The sequence below is a fragment of the Sus scrofa genome, chromosome 1 (assembly GCF_000003025.6).
Source record: "Sus scrofa isolate TJ Tabasco breed Duroc chromosome 1, Sscrofa11.1, whole genome shotgun sequence".
NCBI lineage: Eukaryota > Metazoa > Chordata > Mammalia > Artiodactyla > Suidae > Sus > Sus scrofa.
Genome location: NC_010443.5, coordinates 50,641,987 through 50,660,160, shown reverse-complemented (window position 1 = coordinate 50,660,160; position 18,174 = coordinate 50,641,987). Strand labels below are relative to the sequence as shown.

Genomic DNA, 18,174 nt, shown 5'->3' with positions numbered 1-18,174 from the left:
AAATAGAGGGTTTCAGTTCTTTAAGAGGCTAACGCTACCAAGGAAATATTGACTGTATAATTAAAGTAACTTGCACAACTGCATCACAGAAAAGATAAAGCATGTAACTAGACGTTATTGAATTTCACTTGTTATAAATTCCAGTAATCTTAGTATTTTGTATTACATATGTACATGTTTTGCTTTTTATAAAATCTATTCCTAAAAAGTTCAAGTCAAAATAATTTTTATAACCAGAACATATTTAAAACATATCTGAATATACGGTATTTAATGAAAATGAATGACAAAATTATTAAGAAAAGGTAAGTTCATGTTTTAGTTTAATAAATTCCATTTTCTATAAGACAGTCTGAAACTGTGGCATTTTTTTTCCCCATATAAGTGTAGTTTTTTTTTTGTTTGTTTGTTTGCTTTTTTAGGGCCGCACCTGCGGCAAATGGAGGTTCCCAGGCCACGGGTCGAATCTGAGCCTCCAGCCTCCAGCCTACACCACAGCCACAGCAACGCCAGATCCCAGCCACGTCTGCAACCCACACCACAGCTCACAGCGACACCGGATCCTTAATCCACTGACAGAGGCCAGAGGTCAAACCTGCGTCCTCATGGATGCTGGTCAGATTGGTTTCTGCAGTGCCATGACGGGAACTCCACCCTAGCTTATTTAATGTGTGCCATAACCATTTATAAAGGGGGGGGGTTTACAGATTAATTTAAAATTAAAATAGTAATATTTATAAGGGAATACAGAAATTAAGAGAATAGAAAGATTTATTGTTTTTTGCAGGGAAAGAATTTCACTAAAATCTAAAACATCATGTTTAGATATACTTAATTTTTATTCAGAAATCAAATTTAAATGAATTCTCCTAAGAGAACTCCGATGGCACAGTTGTGATCACACCAAATTCCACAATTTTGTTGCTGTAAGGAAGTTTAACTGATCATTGTCACATAAAGGCAAGAATACATTCTGTGACATCCTTGAATTCATTCATCAGCTTACTATCTCATATGGTACACTGAATGTTTATTACTTGATACAAAGAACGATAAACATTTAAATTTGATAAAATAGGCAGTTACAATGATGTGGTAAATACAACCAAGTTATGATGAGAACAGCAAATACTCTGTTGGTAACCAAAACTGGTAGGACACACAAATGTTTTGCAATTTACAAACTATATAAATAATATATATATAAATATGTCAAAATATATATAAATAATATATAAATAATAATATCTAATGTACCAAGAAATAAACTGCAAATTGGTCAACTGATAACTAAAGACACCTGCTGATATTTCACAAATCATTTCACTATCAGATAAATCACTGGCTCCTAATATTAGATTTTCCAAAATTAAAAAGGAAAACTCTATAGTGGACCCTGTATTAAAATCATAACTTCTATATGCCATCATACATTTTTACATCACTCATGTGTTTTCCTGTGACAGAAGAAAATCAGTAAAACTGGTCTTGGTAGGCATATCCTACCTGTGAATTTTTTTTTTTTTAAAGAAAATAAAACTTTACTACCAAAATCTTGATCTTGGACTTCTCGCCTTCAGAACTGTGAGAAAATAAAACTTCTGTTGTTTAAGCAAGAAAAAAGGAAATAAATAAACCTTTAAAACTCTGAGTTTTGATACATTTTCCTTATCTTTTCATATAACAATCCAAATGCAGAAACTAGTATGTTTATTTGCATTATGGCTTGTGGGAACCACTTCAATGCAAGCATCTTAAAGAATGTTTAAACATCTTTCAGCTGAAATTATTTCAAAATCATTTAGGATTTTAAACTGAGTTTAATTAATTTTTCTTTTAAAAATATCTATACAATTTTATAGAAATGTATAAATGTGATTATTTTCTTACTCTTTTTTTTTTTTTTTTTTTTTTTTGGTCTTTTTGCCATTTCTTGGGCCGCTCCCGTGGCATATGGAGGTTCCCAGGCTAGGAGTCCAATCAGAGCTGTAGCCGCCGGCCTACACTGCAGCCACAGCAACGCGGGACCTGAGCTGCATCTGCAACCTACACCACAGCTCACAGCAACGCCGGATCCTTAACCCACTGAGTAAGGCCAGGGATCGAACCTGCAACCTCATGGTTCCTAGTCAGATTCACTAACCACTGAGCCACGACGGGAACTCCTTTCTTATATTTTTTAAAACTCAGTGCCTCCTGCTAATTAATACAAGGTGGCAGCCTAGAACATATCCTTTCAGATTTTAAAATATATACATATATGAGATCTGGAGTCACTGTTCTACTGAAATAGATTATATTTTACATAATTTCTGCAACTTGCTATTTTTCTCTCAGGAGTACTCCATGAAAATCTGATATGCGGCCCTAAAGCATTTTTAATGGCTGCATAATATTCCTTGGTATAGATACCTCATAATTTCTTTCATATTCTGTTCTTTGCTGAATGATGGGCATTTATGTTTGCTTTCAGTGTTTTGCCACTACTAACAATACTGTGATAAACATGCATATATATATACTGTGACATACTGGTACTCATTTCAGTGCTAGAGAGGAACAAAAATGGAGATGCTAGATCAAAGTATAGATGTATCTTAAATTTATTTTTTAAATATATCTGCCCAATTATCATCTATTCATTCATTCAAAAGGTAGTTATAGCATAGAACAGATAATGACCAAAATAATGCAAGGAGTTAAGGACTGAAATATCCTGAAAAAAGCATTATTTAACGTACTTCATTATGTTTTAGTTTTGAATCAAGTCTTTTCCCAAAGATGTCTCAACCAAAAACTGGGGACTTATTATATAAGCAGCATTCTTTAAAATTATTTATTAGGATGCTCACATGTAAACAGGCAGGCAGTACAATAGTAAATGAAAAGTATATTTTTATTGCTAAAAAGAACACTAAAACATGTCATAAAGGACCATAATTTCACACTGTGAATTCTTTAATTTTACAGTTACTTAATGAGAATATAAAATTATATTTCAAAATTATGACCATAAATAAATATTCAATCTTCCTTCTTTCCTAATAAGGTAAGGTTCTCTCTTAATAATTTTAGTGAAAACTATCCCAATTTAATATTTCTGAGCTAGTTTTCATCACAGAAATGTGGAGAAAAATTTTGGTTCCTTAATTTCCTTTTGTCCATACTTTTGAAAACTGAGAAACACTGTGATTTTTTTTTCTTTTTCTTTCTTTCTTCCCGCACCTACAGCATATGGAAGTTCCCAGGCTAGACGTCAGATCAGAGCTGCAGCTGCTGGCCTACGACACAGCCATAGCCATAGCAACACAGGATCCAAGCCACGTCTGCGACCTCCACCACAGCCCATGGCACGTTGGATCCTTAACCCGCTGAGTGAGGCCAGGAATCAAACCCACATCTTCATGAATACTAATCAGGTTCGTTACTGCTAAGCCACAACGGGAACTCCCAAATACGGTGATCTGATTTTTTACTTCTACAGCTTTTCATAATTTAAAAAAGTGTAACTGTGATGTTTTATTCAACACCAAGTAAAAAGTTTTAATATACTAATGGAAGGATAATAAATTAAGCACTATTGCTATTCATGAACAAAAGTCTAAAAATGTCAATAAGATGATGAGATCAGAATATTTCCTTTGAAATATATAACATCTGGATAGCGGTGATTTGATATTACTGTGTTTTGCTTTTAAAATTTAGAGTAATAACACTATAAACCAGCTATAATGGAAAAAATAAAAATCATTATAAAAATAATTTAAAAATTTAGAATAAAAAATGAATGCAAATTTACTCAACAACCAAAACCATATACTAAAGATGTTTCTCTTCTTTATTTCTATAGTGTATGAAATGAGTTTCAGTTTTTAAACCACATTTTATTATCATTAGCCCTACTCAAAGAGAAACTGACTTTGAACAAATTTAAGGCTATATCATTAAATCAACCAATTATGGCAATGAACATGGTTTCCAAAAAGCTTTCTTAATAGGAACTCTGAAAAGAATATGGAAAAAACCAAAGAAATCTTTGCATTTAACATTCCCAGTTTTTTAAAAAACAACTTCAATATTAAAATTAAGAATTAACCAAAGCTTATCTATAAACCAAACTGATTCTAAAAGTTCTTTAAAAAGGGTGGTAGGAACATACTATGTTAATAAATACATATTTATGAAATTTGACACTAATTTAAAGCAAAGTTTCATACTAATTAAAAGGGATTATTTACTTAGCCTATTTGTAAACGTACCTAGACAGGTGTCTTTCTGAGTTGGTGGCTGTTTTCTTCTCAGAAGGCGCTCATAAAGGACCTGCATGTTGGCCTTGGCTAGTTATAAGGATTGCACACAGCACTAGTTACTATACTCCTTTCACAATAAAATTTACTAGAATTTTCCAACTTGTTATTAATAGATGTAGTTTTGATCTGATAGTGCAGTTAGATTAGAACACTAGAGCAGAATCTTTTAGTTAATTAGCTTATTAAAATTATAAATGATGTACATTCAAGTTTACATTACTTTGTTCTTTTTGTTTCATTTTTCTATTTAAATGCATGTGCAACTCTACCTTTCATAATCCAACATTACTTTTAGGTTTTAATTTCTTGTATTCAGAGTTTTAGAGTTGGCAGGGATCTCAGATATCAGCTAGGTCAACACCCTGCTTTTACAAGTTTAGATGCTGGGGCCCAGAAAGGTTACATGACTTGCTAAAGCCTAGATTCCAGAATTCATGACTCCCATTTTCAGTAAGAATTCCTTGCACCAAAACAATATTTAACTGCATGACAAAAAAAAAAAAAAAAAAAAAATGTACATCATTCATCTATGAGAAAAGAAAAAGGCAAAGGCAGAACGGAATTCAAGGCATTATTTTTAAAAAGGGAATAGAGTTTAGATACACTTTTCAAAGCATGGTGGAAATTAAGACTTTTAAATGTATACTTATTTGAAAAATCAAGAAAAGTGCTAAATAGTAGAAGGAAATAAAATACATCCTCTAATCAAGAACTACTTTTTAAAAATGTGCTAAAACTAGTAAATATGATGTTTAGTCAACAGTGTTTTAGAGAAATATTATCTAGTGCCTACAATTTTGCTAGGTTAAAAATAAACAATGTTAATAGTTCAGAAGATGCAATGGTTTTATTCTGAATAGTTAATAATATTTCAGATATTTCCCTAGAAGATGTGTTCAAGAATAAACTAAAATTCACAGTATAAATAATAATGAAAAGTTTGAGAATATCACAAAGATTTACTGATATTTACTGAAGATGAATCTTGATTTAAACTTCCTAGGAAACTACTATAAAATATGTGCTGATGCCTATGTGCTTTTCAAGTAACAACAAAAACTGTTTTGGGCTATTTCATTCATCCATTCAACAACTATATTTTCAGTAAATACTATGTGTAAGGTACTAATAATTTTATTTTATCACTATTATTTGCTTATCTAAAGCTGAAGTCTGGGTTTGCTTTAGAATTTTATTTTATGATAAAATATTTTAAGCAAATAATTTGGAATATAGTTGATATTCACTTAGTAAGTGACTCCTGAAATAAAATATAAGGGCTTTTTTTTGTCTTTTGGGGGCCACACTTGCAGCATACGGAAGTTCCCAGGCTATGGGCTGAACTGGAGCTGTAGTTGCCAACCAATGCCACAGCTGCAATGCGGGATCCTTAACCCACAGAGCGAGGCCAAGGATTGAACCCACATTCTCATGGATACTAGTGAGATTATTAACACGCTGAGCCATGATGGAAACTCCATAAGGGCTCTTTTAATTACGATATTTTCTACATGTTAAGCCCAAACTAATATACATGCCATTAAAGCCTTCCTTACCTGAAAGAAAGCTAAAAATCTTCTAAATAAATGAATTATCATACTGAAGTCAGATAAATTAGTAATAAAGTGCTTATACGGTCTAAGCTATTTGAAATAAATCTTTGCCTTTGAAAAGCAACACTTGCTTTCTTTAAACATCATTTCCTTTTGTAGAGAAATTTTTTTTTCTAAATTAAAAAGTGGTTCAGGTATTTTTTCACTTGGAAATAATAAGTGTTAAAACTGAAAATTATATGCAGGTGGACATCTTCCTTGTGCAGGGATTTATACGCTCATCTCACATAGGGCTCTCTGTATTAAAACCACAAGAATCCCATCTCACAGGGGGCGTTTCTTCTGCCTACCTCAATGCTGAACTGATTACTTATTAAGGGAATACGGGGAGGTCAAAGCTCTTTAAAGACAGAAACCTACTCCTTCCTCAGCACCATGCTCAGTACCTGACAGGAGGTGTACATAAAAAGCCCAAGAGGATTCCACCTTTATGAAGTCTTTTTCACAGAGCTTCCTCACACCCTCTGCTTTCCTTCCTAACTCATTCATGGCATCTGGATCCTTTCAAACCACCTATTCTTAGAATGGAAACTATTTTGTATATATAGTCCCAGTTATATAGAAGTTACTCTTATATAGTAAGTGACAGAAATGGCTGCAAACATGCACTCTTAAGCACTACAAGCTAATGCCTCCATGAATCTGACTACAGCATTATACACTGAAACTATTAACCCATTTTCTTATAGAAACATCATTACACATGCTTCTAAGTATCACACCACTACCTTTATAACTTTTCAGAAACATGGTATTGTCCTTCACTGATATTACTGTCTAGTAATTTTGCAGTCTGATCATTAAACCTAAATTAACCTAAATTTATAATATAATTCTCTTAAGAAAATGCGTTTGAATTCCAAAGAACCAAATTAAAAAATATATGGGAGTATAACTTTTTCACTAATAGAGGATAAGTGATAACCTAAATTAGGTCTATTTATAAACAATTCTTTCATTTTCAAAAAAGAACATTTTCAATGGTTTATATTTGAGTCAGTAGTCTCATAAAGGACTTTCCTAAGGGAAATAGAAGGATTCTAAGTATATGAAACAGCAAGGAAAAAGAATATATCAGAGAATATTAATCAAAAGATTTCCATACTATTATTTCTGTCTTAAGGAAGAATACATGAGCAAAAAAGAACAAACATTTCCTGTTGCTTATAAATCTGGCGATACACTAGAATTCTTACTTTTTTTCTTTTTTTTTAATGTGTGGTATGAGTGGCATATGAAAGTTCCCAGGCTAGGGGTTGAACAGGAGCTGCAGCTGCTGGCCCATACCACAGCAACACGGGATCTAAGCTGTTTTCTGCAAGCTAAACCACAGCTCATGGTAACACTGGATACTTAACCCACTGAGTGGAGCCAGGGATCAAACCTGCAATCTCATCAATACTAGTCAGGTTTGTTACTGCTGAGCCACAACAGGAACTCCCAGGGATTCTTGAATTAAGCATTCTAAACACTCAACTGAGTAACATCTGTTCCCAGGCAACTCAATAAAGTGTGAACTGCACTACTATATATAAAATAGTTAGATAACAAGGACCTACTGTATAGCACAAGGTAATCTACCTACTCAATACTGTGTAATAACTTATATGACAAAAGAATCTGAAAAGGAATGGATATATGTGTATGTATAACTGATTTACTCTGCTGTATACCTGAAACTAATACAACTTTCTAAATCAACTATACTCCAATAAAATTTATTAAAAAAAAAAAAGTTATGAACTGACTGGACTAAATAATGGAATTAATTGAACCCACTGGGGTAGCTGCTGATAGGCAGTGGCACAATATCGAGCATTTCCTCACAGCTGAATTTAAGTGAGGTACAAATCATTTTACTCACTCTCTTATGCTTATTTTATTATCCCCAAAATAGGTAATTAAAAATGGGCTAAAGAGTCTCAAACTCAAGAATTATTTCCAGTAACAGTGACTATTTTTGATAGTATATCAATATTGTTAAAAGACTGAGATCCTTGAAGAACAACAAAGAAATAAGAATGATTAGGCAAAATTTTAAAGGTATTTCTGATTTAAGTATGTAATGACAAAAATAATTTATTTCAGATATACTTTAAATGTGCTTTTAATGATAAGCTATTAGCTGAGATTTCAAAATAAAAGCTTATAAAACTATTATAAAATGCCTGAGTAAAAAATTTTACAAATCTCTTTATCTTCTGTGAAGTGATATAAGTATTCTGCAAACTGTATGTGGTATACAAAGTCAAGATCAACATGTTTTTTATTACGTATTAAAACACATATGCATACATAGCTGGACTAAAACTGAAGACTGAGTTTTAAAAAAATTATTTAAATAATTTTCAAAATGTTAAAACTGAGTGATGTTATTTTCCTTTTTTTTTTGTCTTTTTGCCATTTCTAGGGCCACACCTGGGGCATATGGAGGTTCCCAGGCTAGGGGTCTAATTGGAGCTGTTGCTGCCAGCCTATGCCAGAGCCAGAGCAACGCCAGATTCGAGCTGCGTCTGAGACCTACACCACAGCTCACGGCAACGCTGGATCCTTAACCCACTGAGCAAGGCCAGGGATGGAATCCGCAATCTCATGATTCCTAGTTGGATTCGTTTCCGCTGTGCCATGATGGGAACTTCCAGTAATTTTATTTTCTTAAGTGAAAAAAAGAAGTAAGATCTGAGAGCACTTAAAACCAAATATATATATTAAAGGTCCCAAATACCTATAATCTGCTTAGAAAGTTAAATATTTGGAAGTATGGAATTAATTTATCTTATTTGATCTATCTAATTTATCTTCCCTATCAAATAATTCTGTATGTAAATAAGATTTCTTTTTTAGTATGCTTTCTGGTTATAGTCTAAGAGAAGTAGTATATTGACATACTGTTAAGAAAAACCTATCAAATGACTCATTTCAAACTTGTCATCAAGAAATTATTTCTCAGAATCATAAAATGTTCTTAATTGTAAAAGTAATTATCAAAGATTGAAAAAGATGGAATTGAGAGAGAAGTAAAAGTGAAGCGCATAAACCTCGTTTTAATATAGAAACTATGGCCAAGCTGACAACTAGCAAGATAAGAATGAAGAGAGTGTCTTGAAGCAGAGGTCTGGCTACTTTCAACATACCCAGTTCTAGTTTCTGACAAGAGGGAAGCTCTTCGGTTACCGTAATGAAGTAGCTGTGCAGCCCCTTGAAGGCCAGCAGCAGAGTGGCACAGAGGGTGTAGTGGAAATGGTAGGCATGATGCAGGAAGGCGTCTGCAATGACAAAGCTGCAGCCCTAGACAAGGAGTACATTTGGGACACAGTGTTAGGAACCAAGAATCTAAGAATAGTGCATGTGAAACTTAGAAACACAGAGGATCTAGTAATTACAGTTATTCTAAAACATGTGAGATACCTACCAATATTTTAGGGAACTGTTCTTGTTCATACAAGCAATTTAAACACAGGAAATATGACTCTAGTAATTTCAGTTACATTGGACTTTTAAAACAAGCAGACTAAATTATGATTTTTGAAAATGTGAATTCCAATTAAATTGACAGAGGGACACTGTTTTTATAGAATGAATGCCCTTTCTTTTAGGGGAGAAAGGGCTATACTCAAACCACGGCAAACTGGGTATCAACTCTGGCAATGGTTCTTTATGGGCTCCTTTGGAATGATTCTACCAGTTCTGTTAAGGGAGCAAGAGGTGACAATAACAAGTTACAAAAGACCCTGGCTGTCAAAGATCTCTATTCATTAGGTCTTGTAAAATCCTGGAGTCAGGTTCATTTTCATAATTAACAATGGGAACCAATCTATTTGTTAAGATTATATTAATTAGATCTGTAAGTTATTGAGCTCAAATAATAGAAGAACGATCACATTAACAGATATAACAATTAAAAGAACCATTTCACTTGAAACAAAAGAGAAAAGTGGATTTATAAACATATCAGTTCTTACATCTGGTGATAACTGTTTTGTGTAGTTAATACCAAAGACCACACTTTCAAGAGTAGGAATCACAGAATCTTTGTTTTGCGCTGGTGCATTTCTATTTAACCAAGTAGTCTTCACAGGGCGAGGAAAGCTGGGGGAACAAGTACCACATTATTATTGTCATAATAGACTATTAAGAAATGTTTACAAAAGAAAATCTTAGAGGAATAGAGTAAAAAGCAAGGGCTTTGCAAGGTTATGACTTCTATAGTATTCTTAAATGACTTTATAATTTCTTCTTTTATAATGTGAATTATTATGAAAAGACACAATATAAAAAAAATTAGATTAGATGCTTGAGATTATTTCTGTAGGATTGGGCTTCAGGGAGTCTCAAAGGATTCTAAAGATAAGACACGGTGGGATTCAGAAGGTCAAGCTTTAATTTGGAAATATTTAACTGTCAGAACTAGTTACCAAGTTCATAAAGTTAATCAAATACAGTTGCTACTTACAGAAATAAAGGGCTCCCTCTTAAAAGTAGAAAAAGAAAAATAGCAGAATCTACTCATTGCCTCTATTTCTCAAAAACAAGATATTTCCTTTCTCTTCACTCAAAGTCTACAAACTATATTAAGATAATTTTAGTAAGTGCTCCAAGGCACCATCTCAATCACATTTTATATAAATTACTGCTGCTGGTGTTAACATTACATTTAATATACCATAAGTTGTATAGAGTGAGAAGTATGTATTCCGTTTGAATGTTTAAAAATCATACACAATTTTTTCTGATATAAAGTAATGGCTAATTTTAAGAAGGCTAAAGCATTTGACTGTTTTGGCAGTTGGGCAAAAGGGAAAAGACAGGAAAGTAAATCAAATTTGCCACAAGCAGAGAGCAGCTTTCATTTGCAAAATCAATTTGCTTTGCAAAAATGAAATATCTACATCCTAGCAAAGAAGTATGTCAATGGTATATTCCACCTGCTATGATGTGTTTCTCAGAATTGAGTTATAGAAGTCATACTTAGAAAAATCAAATATAAAAAACAAGTTATGTGAAAACAGTCAAAGAAAGAAATCCTGACCCCAGTTATTTTAACTCCTTTTTTAAATTTTTAAAATTTTTTTTTATCTTATTTGGCCACATCCACAGCATGTGGAAGTTCCTGGGCCAGGGATCAAACCTGCGCCACAGCAGCGACCCAAGCTGCTGTAGCAACAATGCCAGATTCCTTAACCCACTGTGCCACAAGAGAAACTCCTAAAATTCCTTTTTTTAAAAAACTCCCCAGTTACTTTAAATAATTGATCTAATGTCTATAGCTGAGTTGATTTAAGAAGACAATCTTGGAGCTCCCACTGTGGTGCAACAGGATTGGTGGCATCTTGGAAGCACTGGGACAAGAGTTCAATCCCCAGCCTGGTACAGTGGGTTAAGGATCTGGCATTGCTGCAGCTTCAGTTTAGGTGGAGACTGAGGCTTGGATCTGATCCCTGACCCACGAGCTCCACCCATAACAAAACTTCAGGAAAAACCTGTATTTATAGAAGCAAAAATAATGAGGAATATTACCCTTAACAGGACCCCTCTACTAGCATGCCACCAGCAAAAAGCTTTCCTTCCCTTTTCCTCTTGTTTATTGGCATGGAAAGGCAGGGGAATGTGCTGCTTCTTTTAGGGCACAGTTCTAGCAGCAAGAGAGGGGATATCAGAGCTCAAGGCCAGTAACAGGAAGAACAGCAACCTCTGCCATTGCAGCACCTCTCCTCATTCTCTTCCCATCACTAACCAGAGCCAACAGTTAATCCTCTTGGCTTCTGATTCTGAGCCAAAAATGTCTTCTCCTTCCAGTAAACGGTCTCTAGCAGATGAGCTGTCTCTTTCACCTACTAGTCTGTGGCAAAAACTGCTGCATTGCAAGAGGAAGCACACATTTAACTCACCAGGATTAGTGCTGTATCACTATTCTACTTAATCAGCAACATTAATAACCTGAGCTAACCTCTATGAACTATTCTCACACTTTTTCAGAAAAGAGACTAAGCTGTTGCTATTTTAAAAAAGGAACGGTTGAAATAGTTTGAAATTACAAAAATAAGAGATTCAGAAAACTTCAGAAATGTATTTCATAAACAAATTAAAAATTTTAACATTAAAACCTAAAATGCAAATTATATGGAATACTGTATACTTATTTGAAAGTTTTATTTAAAAAAAACACACTTTAATCAACAATTACAATTACTTTGACGTCTATAATAAAATAATGTATAATAATAGCAATACTTTTCATTTACAAAAGTTATAGCAAGCCATCAGAGGTCTAAGAGGCAAAACAAAAAATTGTAAAACAACTAGTTACAGATCTCACTATCGAATAAGGAAGGCAAAGTAAGTCATTAGCAGAAACAGACTTACTTCTTCCTGGCCCTGTGCTCTAGAAGAGATCATGGGACAATATAGGGACGAGTTCTCACAAATTTTATAGCAATGTAAAGATATGCAACAGGAGGCTCTTACTTGGGGGAAGTATCTTAAATTTTGTTGATTTTCTATAAATTCTGAGGGCAATTCTACAAAATCACCTGCTTAGTTTTCTGATAGATCAGTTTAACATCAAAAACTTAAGCATCATCCCTAATATCACCTGCAAGAATAAGATTTGTATCAGAAATTGTAAAGTAGTTCAGAAATCAAGTCAATCTGGAGTCTTTTCATTATTGATTACTGATTTTAAAAGTGTCTATTGCCCTTGCCACAAGAATGATGTCTTACTGTAAAAACTGAAGAGATTGAATTGTATTCTTTCATTAATGAAAAGACAATCCATCTCCCCATGGAAGTTAGCAGAAAAAACAATTATCCCAATGCATTTACTAAGATCCAGAATATTATGTACCTTTAGGCTAAAAAAAAGGTTTATTTAGTAAAGATCCATAAAATTGATTAATAACTTAGAAAATAAGAATTACTGTATAACATAGATTTAAGAAGATAAAATTAGTTCATCTAAAGAAAAAAGACAAAAAAAACAATGAAAAATGAATATGGTTTTCCAGAGGATGAATAATTACAGTATAGCATTGCATAAAAATTCAAGTGTAGACTAAACAATGCTGAATGGTTATTTCCAGTTTGCATTATTTTTCTTGGTCAGTTTATTTGACAAAGACTGATCCATGTTTTTGTAATTAAAAAGTTATCTCTCTAATGGTCCCATGCTCTTAAATTTTATTAAGTGAATACTTTATAAAATGAAAATATTTATTAAATGTGAATTTAGAAATTCCTTGCTATTTCAGTTATCTTTATCAAAGTATCTTTTTATCATAAAAATAAAAGACCTTATATTAATAAGGACCAGGGAACTGGTTAAATTTACCTTATTAGTGGCTGGTGTAGTGCAACCAATGATGCATGGACTGTAACAGACACAACAGAGAGATGGAAGTAATCAAACATGACATTGACATGGTGATGAAGGCCTCTGTGGAGGCTAAAGTGCAGCTTTAATATTCGGCTACTTATTAGTTGCAAGGCGTTCAGATCATCTGCCCTATAAAAAGCAGCACATTTGCATGTTAGCATGGAAATTTAGTAAAGGTCACCATTTTGTAGAGTAGTTTAAACAATTGAAACATTTAATTACTTAATTACTTTTTAAAAACAGAATGAGAATAATTTTTAAAGCAACACATTTACATTAGATAGCAATATGAAATCTAACAATAAGAAAATAACTAGATCTTATTTAGTTTTCTAACTATAACTTCCATGTTAATGAACTGTTTTTCACTAATGTCCCTATAAAAGGAGTCCTTTTTGATACTTTAAGAAATACCCTCACATTAAAATTTTACTCCATAGGGAAAACTGTTTATAATAAAGTTGCAGCACAATTTAGGTCAAATTCTATTATGATAAATCCCAAAAGGTGTTTAAAGCTATTTTATGGTACAAAATTTTTAGACGTTGCTCAAAAATAAACAAATATTTGGCATGTATCTTATTACAGATAGTCTGTCATTATATTTACATACACAAAACCTGAAACAATGTCATGAAAATGATGTCCAAATATGTACATGTATTTTTTTAACCAATATGTACATTATAATTACCTACAGCTAATGAACTATTTACTCATTTCAGCTTACTTCACTTTGAGATTTCTGACTTGATTTAAAAAAGAATCTCTCAAGGAATTCTTTGTAATAAACAATTATTACAGAGGAGCAGGAGTGACCATGTAAAAAATTCTTATTCTTCCATGGTAGTAAAGAGGACATCTCACAATCAGACCTTTGAGTAATGTGACTGCTTAGACATTTATCCTACATGCAGTCTTAATTTCACGCAATTTCAAGTAGTATTTCTATAGGTAGATTTGAAATGAAAAAACTCTACAAATGTAAAACAGTAACATGGATCTCTGATTCTTGTTTTTGTCTAGATACTCATGTTGCAACAGAAGAAAGGGTGGGGGAAAAATATAATTGTAATGTATACATGTAAGGATAACCTGACCCCCTTGCTGTACAGTGGGAAAATAAAAAAAAAGAAAAAAAAAGAAAAAAAATGATTCTTGTTTTAAATGAATACGAGTACAGTTTGTTCCTAAAACATATTGCTACACACCTAGATATGCAGGCAAGTTCAGGGGAGGCAGTTCTAAAGCCTCCTCATGGACTCTAGAAACAAGTGTTATGTCTAAGAGTCTTCAGTCTTGATAACTCTCTGAATATCAAGAGAGTCCTACTTGAAGATGGCATCACTCATGCCACTAAGAAAGACTAGCAAGTGATACAGTGGAATAGAGCTCATTTAGGCAGTGATATTGTATCAACAGTGCAATCTCTCATGTTTCTTCAACTTGTATGATTTTGCTACCTTGACCTCATGGAATCGGCATGGGCTCAAAAGGTAGGCCTGACCATTCTTAAAAGATTCTTCCAGAAAGTAGAAGAAGTTCAAAATAAATAAGAAGGGGTAGGCTGGGTTCTAAGAAGAAAATGGAGACTCTAACATAGATGGACAACAGTCATGAGTAACTAAAGGTTTTTAATTGTTTGAATAGCCTACTTACGAATAATCTCCATCTGTGAAGTGTAGATCCAAGCATAAGAGGAAATTCATTTCCTCAAGGGTTTCTTCAATCTGGAGAGAAATTATACTATGAGATGCCTTTTGAATATTATATATAAAGTTAAAAATATACCTTAAGGCTTTACAAGAAATACTTATCTAAATGTATACAAATACATGTTTACCTTTTTTTCATCCAACAACATTTTAACTTTGAAGATCATGACATCATTTAAAACAACTTCCTCATTTTTATATAGAATTTGAAATGTTTTACTGCAAATCAGAGAATCATGAACTGAAGCTGGAAAGGCTAAAGCCATACCTAAAAGAGATAATAAATGTAACTGACAGGTTAAAGGCAAAATACAATGTAATTAATACTTTTACTTTAATATGTTATACATCTGATTATATTTCTCCAATGCCATTACTTTATACAGCAGTATTAAAGCATTTCTGAAAGTTTTTTAATTACTATGATAAAAAAATAAATAAATAAGTATAACCATTATGAACACTTACACATCTTAATCTGAGAAAGTAAATGAGGAAATCTCAAGGTAGGTATTTTAAGGGTGAACTATTGATCCGTACACCACAGAAGAAAGCAATTTAGTTTTCTAAAGCTGCGTAGTAAAGACTCTGGTTGACTTTTGACCTGACTTTGGGGAAGTAACTTCTAAACCCTTGGAACCAAGAATCTGGTTGGCTTTTGTCCCCACTTCCTGAAAGCTGGCCTCTAAATCCTTAGAATTTCCTGGTGACAGGAGAATAAGAGTTCTCTGTTATTCACGGTTGCCCAGACAGTTCATGACAAGGAGCTAACGCAGGACTGGGACTGGCCACACTCATACAACCAGCCATGTGATTGGAAAGTTGGGGTTTTGAGCTACATGCAGGAATCCCAAACTCCAAGGAGGGGAAGGGGGGCCACAGACTGAGCCATGTAGAGACCGAGTCACGTGGGTGATGATTCAATCAATCATGACTATATAATGAAATACACTTAGGCTTAGGTGAGTTTCTTTGGTAATGCTCTCTATATTGTCACATACAGGATTTCTGGGTGGATAATGCATCCTGACTCCTTGGGGAGAGAACAACAGAAGCATCACAAATCTGGGACCCTCCTAGACTTTGTCCTGTACATCTGCTTTTTTTGTTTGTTTGTTTTCCCCATGCATCTCTTCCCTTGAGTGTCCCTGATTTGTAACCCTTGGCTATAATAAAACTTAAATATAAGTAGAGTGTCTTCCAGAGTTCTGTGAGATATTCTAGTGAGTTATTGAACCTGAGGGGGTAATGGGAACTCCCAATTTGGAGTCATTGGTAAGAAGTGAGGGTAGCTTGTGGATCCTCAAGTTGCAGCTGGTCTGAAGTTGAGAGCAGTCTCACAGAAAACTGTGTCTACCTGTGAAGTGTGATCTACCTCTGGGTTACTGATGTTAGGTCATTCCAACAGCCCACTTGCTGTCAGATTACTCTACCCTCCAGAAACAACTCAATGATGGAAGCAGTCGAAGAAACTGGAGATGTTTAAGCTAGAGAAAATCTCTGCAGGCAGGGAGCCCAGAGTGTGATGCCAGAGTCCACCTGGAGTAAGGAGGGTGTCCACATGGAGGGTGTGTGATGTATGGGCCTGTGCAGGTAAGGAGGGCAGCCTGGAATGAAACAGCAGAACCCAAGCAGGGTGAGGAGGGCTATCTGGATAGAGCAAGTACTGGGAGCCCAAATAAGAACAGAGGTGCAACCACATGGGAGGGTACCTAAGGCTGAGGGGCTGGAACCCAAATGAGGGGAGGAGGGTGTCCTGGCAGAGGGGCAGCCTGGTACAGGGATGAGAGAAAGTTCTATCTGAGGGTGAAGGTGAGTGTGAGCAGCAGCAGCCTGATACACTCTAAAAAAGCCCAAGCGGGGTGAAGAGGATGTCCTACAGGGAAGTGAGCTGGCATGAGGTGCTGAAGCCCAAGAGGTGTTCGGAGAGTATCCATGAAGGAGAGGGTACTTTTCCCATTTGGTTAGGCCCCTACATAGTCAGACTCACTGCTATGTCACACAAGAGTCTGACTATGTAAGGGCCTAACCGAATGTGAAAATATACTAAGGGCAATGAGAGCCAGGCTTCTTGGTGAAACCTTTCAGAGAAAGGATGTATACAGATATAGGAAATACAAATATAGGATGAATCAATCAGAAATACTGATGTGAACCCATGGTTTTACTATACGTTTAGATAAAGAAAAACTCAGAGTTCCCATCGTGGCTCAGTGGTTAATGAATCCGAATAGGAACCATGAGGTTGTGGGTTCAATCCCTGGCCTCGCTCAGTGGGTTAAGGATCTGGCGTTGCCGTGAGCTGTGGTGTAGGTCGCAGACATGGCTTGGATCCCTCATTGCTGTGGCCCTGGTGTAGGCCGGCGGCTACAGCTCCGATTAGACCCCTAGCCTGGGAACCTCCATGTGCCGCAGGAGCAGCCCCAGAAATGGCAAAAAGACAAAAAAAAAAAAAAAAAGAAAGAAAAACTGGTGTAAATCTGCACATGTATGCATAAATACATATGTGTACTCACTAGCTCTGTCCACTCAAAGGGCCTGAGAACACAGTCCCCAATACCAGTTTCTAATACTATTCACCACTAAAAGGAACCAGGGGTTTTGGAGAAATGGTTGACTCCAGAGCTAAGGCACGTATAGTCTGGACCATTTCTTCACACTAGAGATTAAGTGCTAAAAGAGTGAAGGGACGTATCACAAGGAAAAAGAAGCTAGCTTAAAGAGGTTACCCCTGGTCATTATTTGGGATAAACTGCACATCAAAATAAATTATGGGAGTTCCCGTTGTGGCTCAGTGGTCAACAAAACCGACTAGGAACCATGAGGTTGCAGGTTCGATCCCTGGCCTTGCTCAGTGGGTTAAGGATCCGGCATTGCTGTGAGCTGTGGTGTAGGTTGCAGTTGCGGCTCGGATCCCCCATTGCTGTGGCTCTGGGCATAGGCTAGCAGCTACAGCTCTGATTCAACCCCTAGCCTGGGAAGTAAATTTTTTTTTTTTTTTTTTTTTTTTTGCTTTTAGGGCCGTACCCGCGGCATATGGAGGTTCCCAGGCTAGGGGTCCATTTGGAACTGTAGCCGCTGGCCTACACCAGAGCCGATTCTGCAACCTACATGACAGCTCACGGCAATGCCAGATCCTTAACCCACTGAGCAAGGCCAGGGAT

At 35.0% G+C, this 18,174-nt stretch overlaps 1 protein-coding gene across 11 annotated transcripts in view; it reads right to left on the bottom strand.

Moving 5' to 3' along the window:
- FAM135A (family with sequence similarity 135 member A) overlaps positions 1–18,174 on the bottom strand; it is a 136,477-nt gene that overhangs the window by 56,025 nt on the left and 62,278 nt on the right. For 4 of the 11 annotated variants that reach the window (XM_021089377.1, XM_021089417.1, XM_021089414.1 and 1 more), the window contains exons 6-12: positions 15,139–15,278; positions 14,955–15,025; positions 13,251–13,424; positions 11,658–11,777; positions 9,886–10,012; positions 9,058–9,211; positions 4,260–4,337 (exon numbers count right to left, since the gene is read on the bottom strand). In XM_021089377.1, coding sequence (XP_020945036.1) covers positions 4,260–4,337; positions 9,058–9,211; positions 9,886–10,012; positions 11,658–11,777; positions 13,251–13,424; positions 14,955–15,025; positions 15,139–15,278 — 864 coding nt within the window. The remainder of the gene's footprint in view (positions 1–4,259; positions 4,338–9,057; positions 9,212–9,885; positions 10,013–11,657; positions 11,778–13,250; positions 13,425–14,954; positions 15,026–15,138; positions 15,279–18,174) is intronic. The other 7 variants (XM_005659250.3, XM_013992626.2, XM_021089434.1 and 4 more) reach the window with 3 other exon arrangements.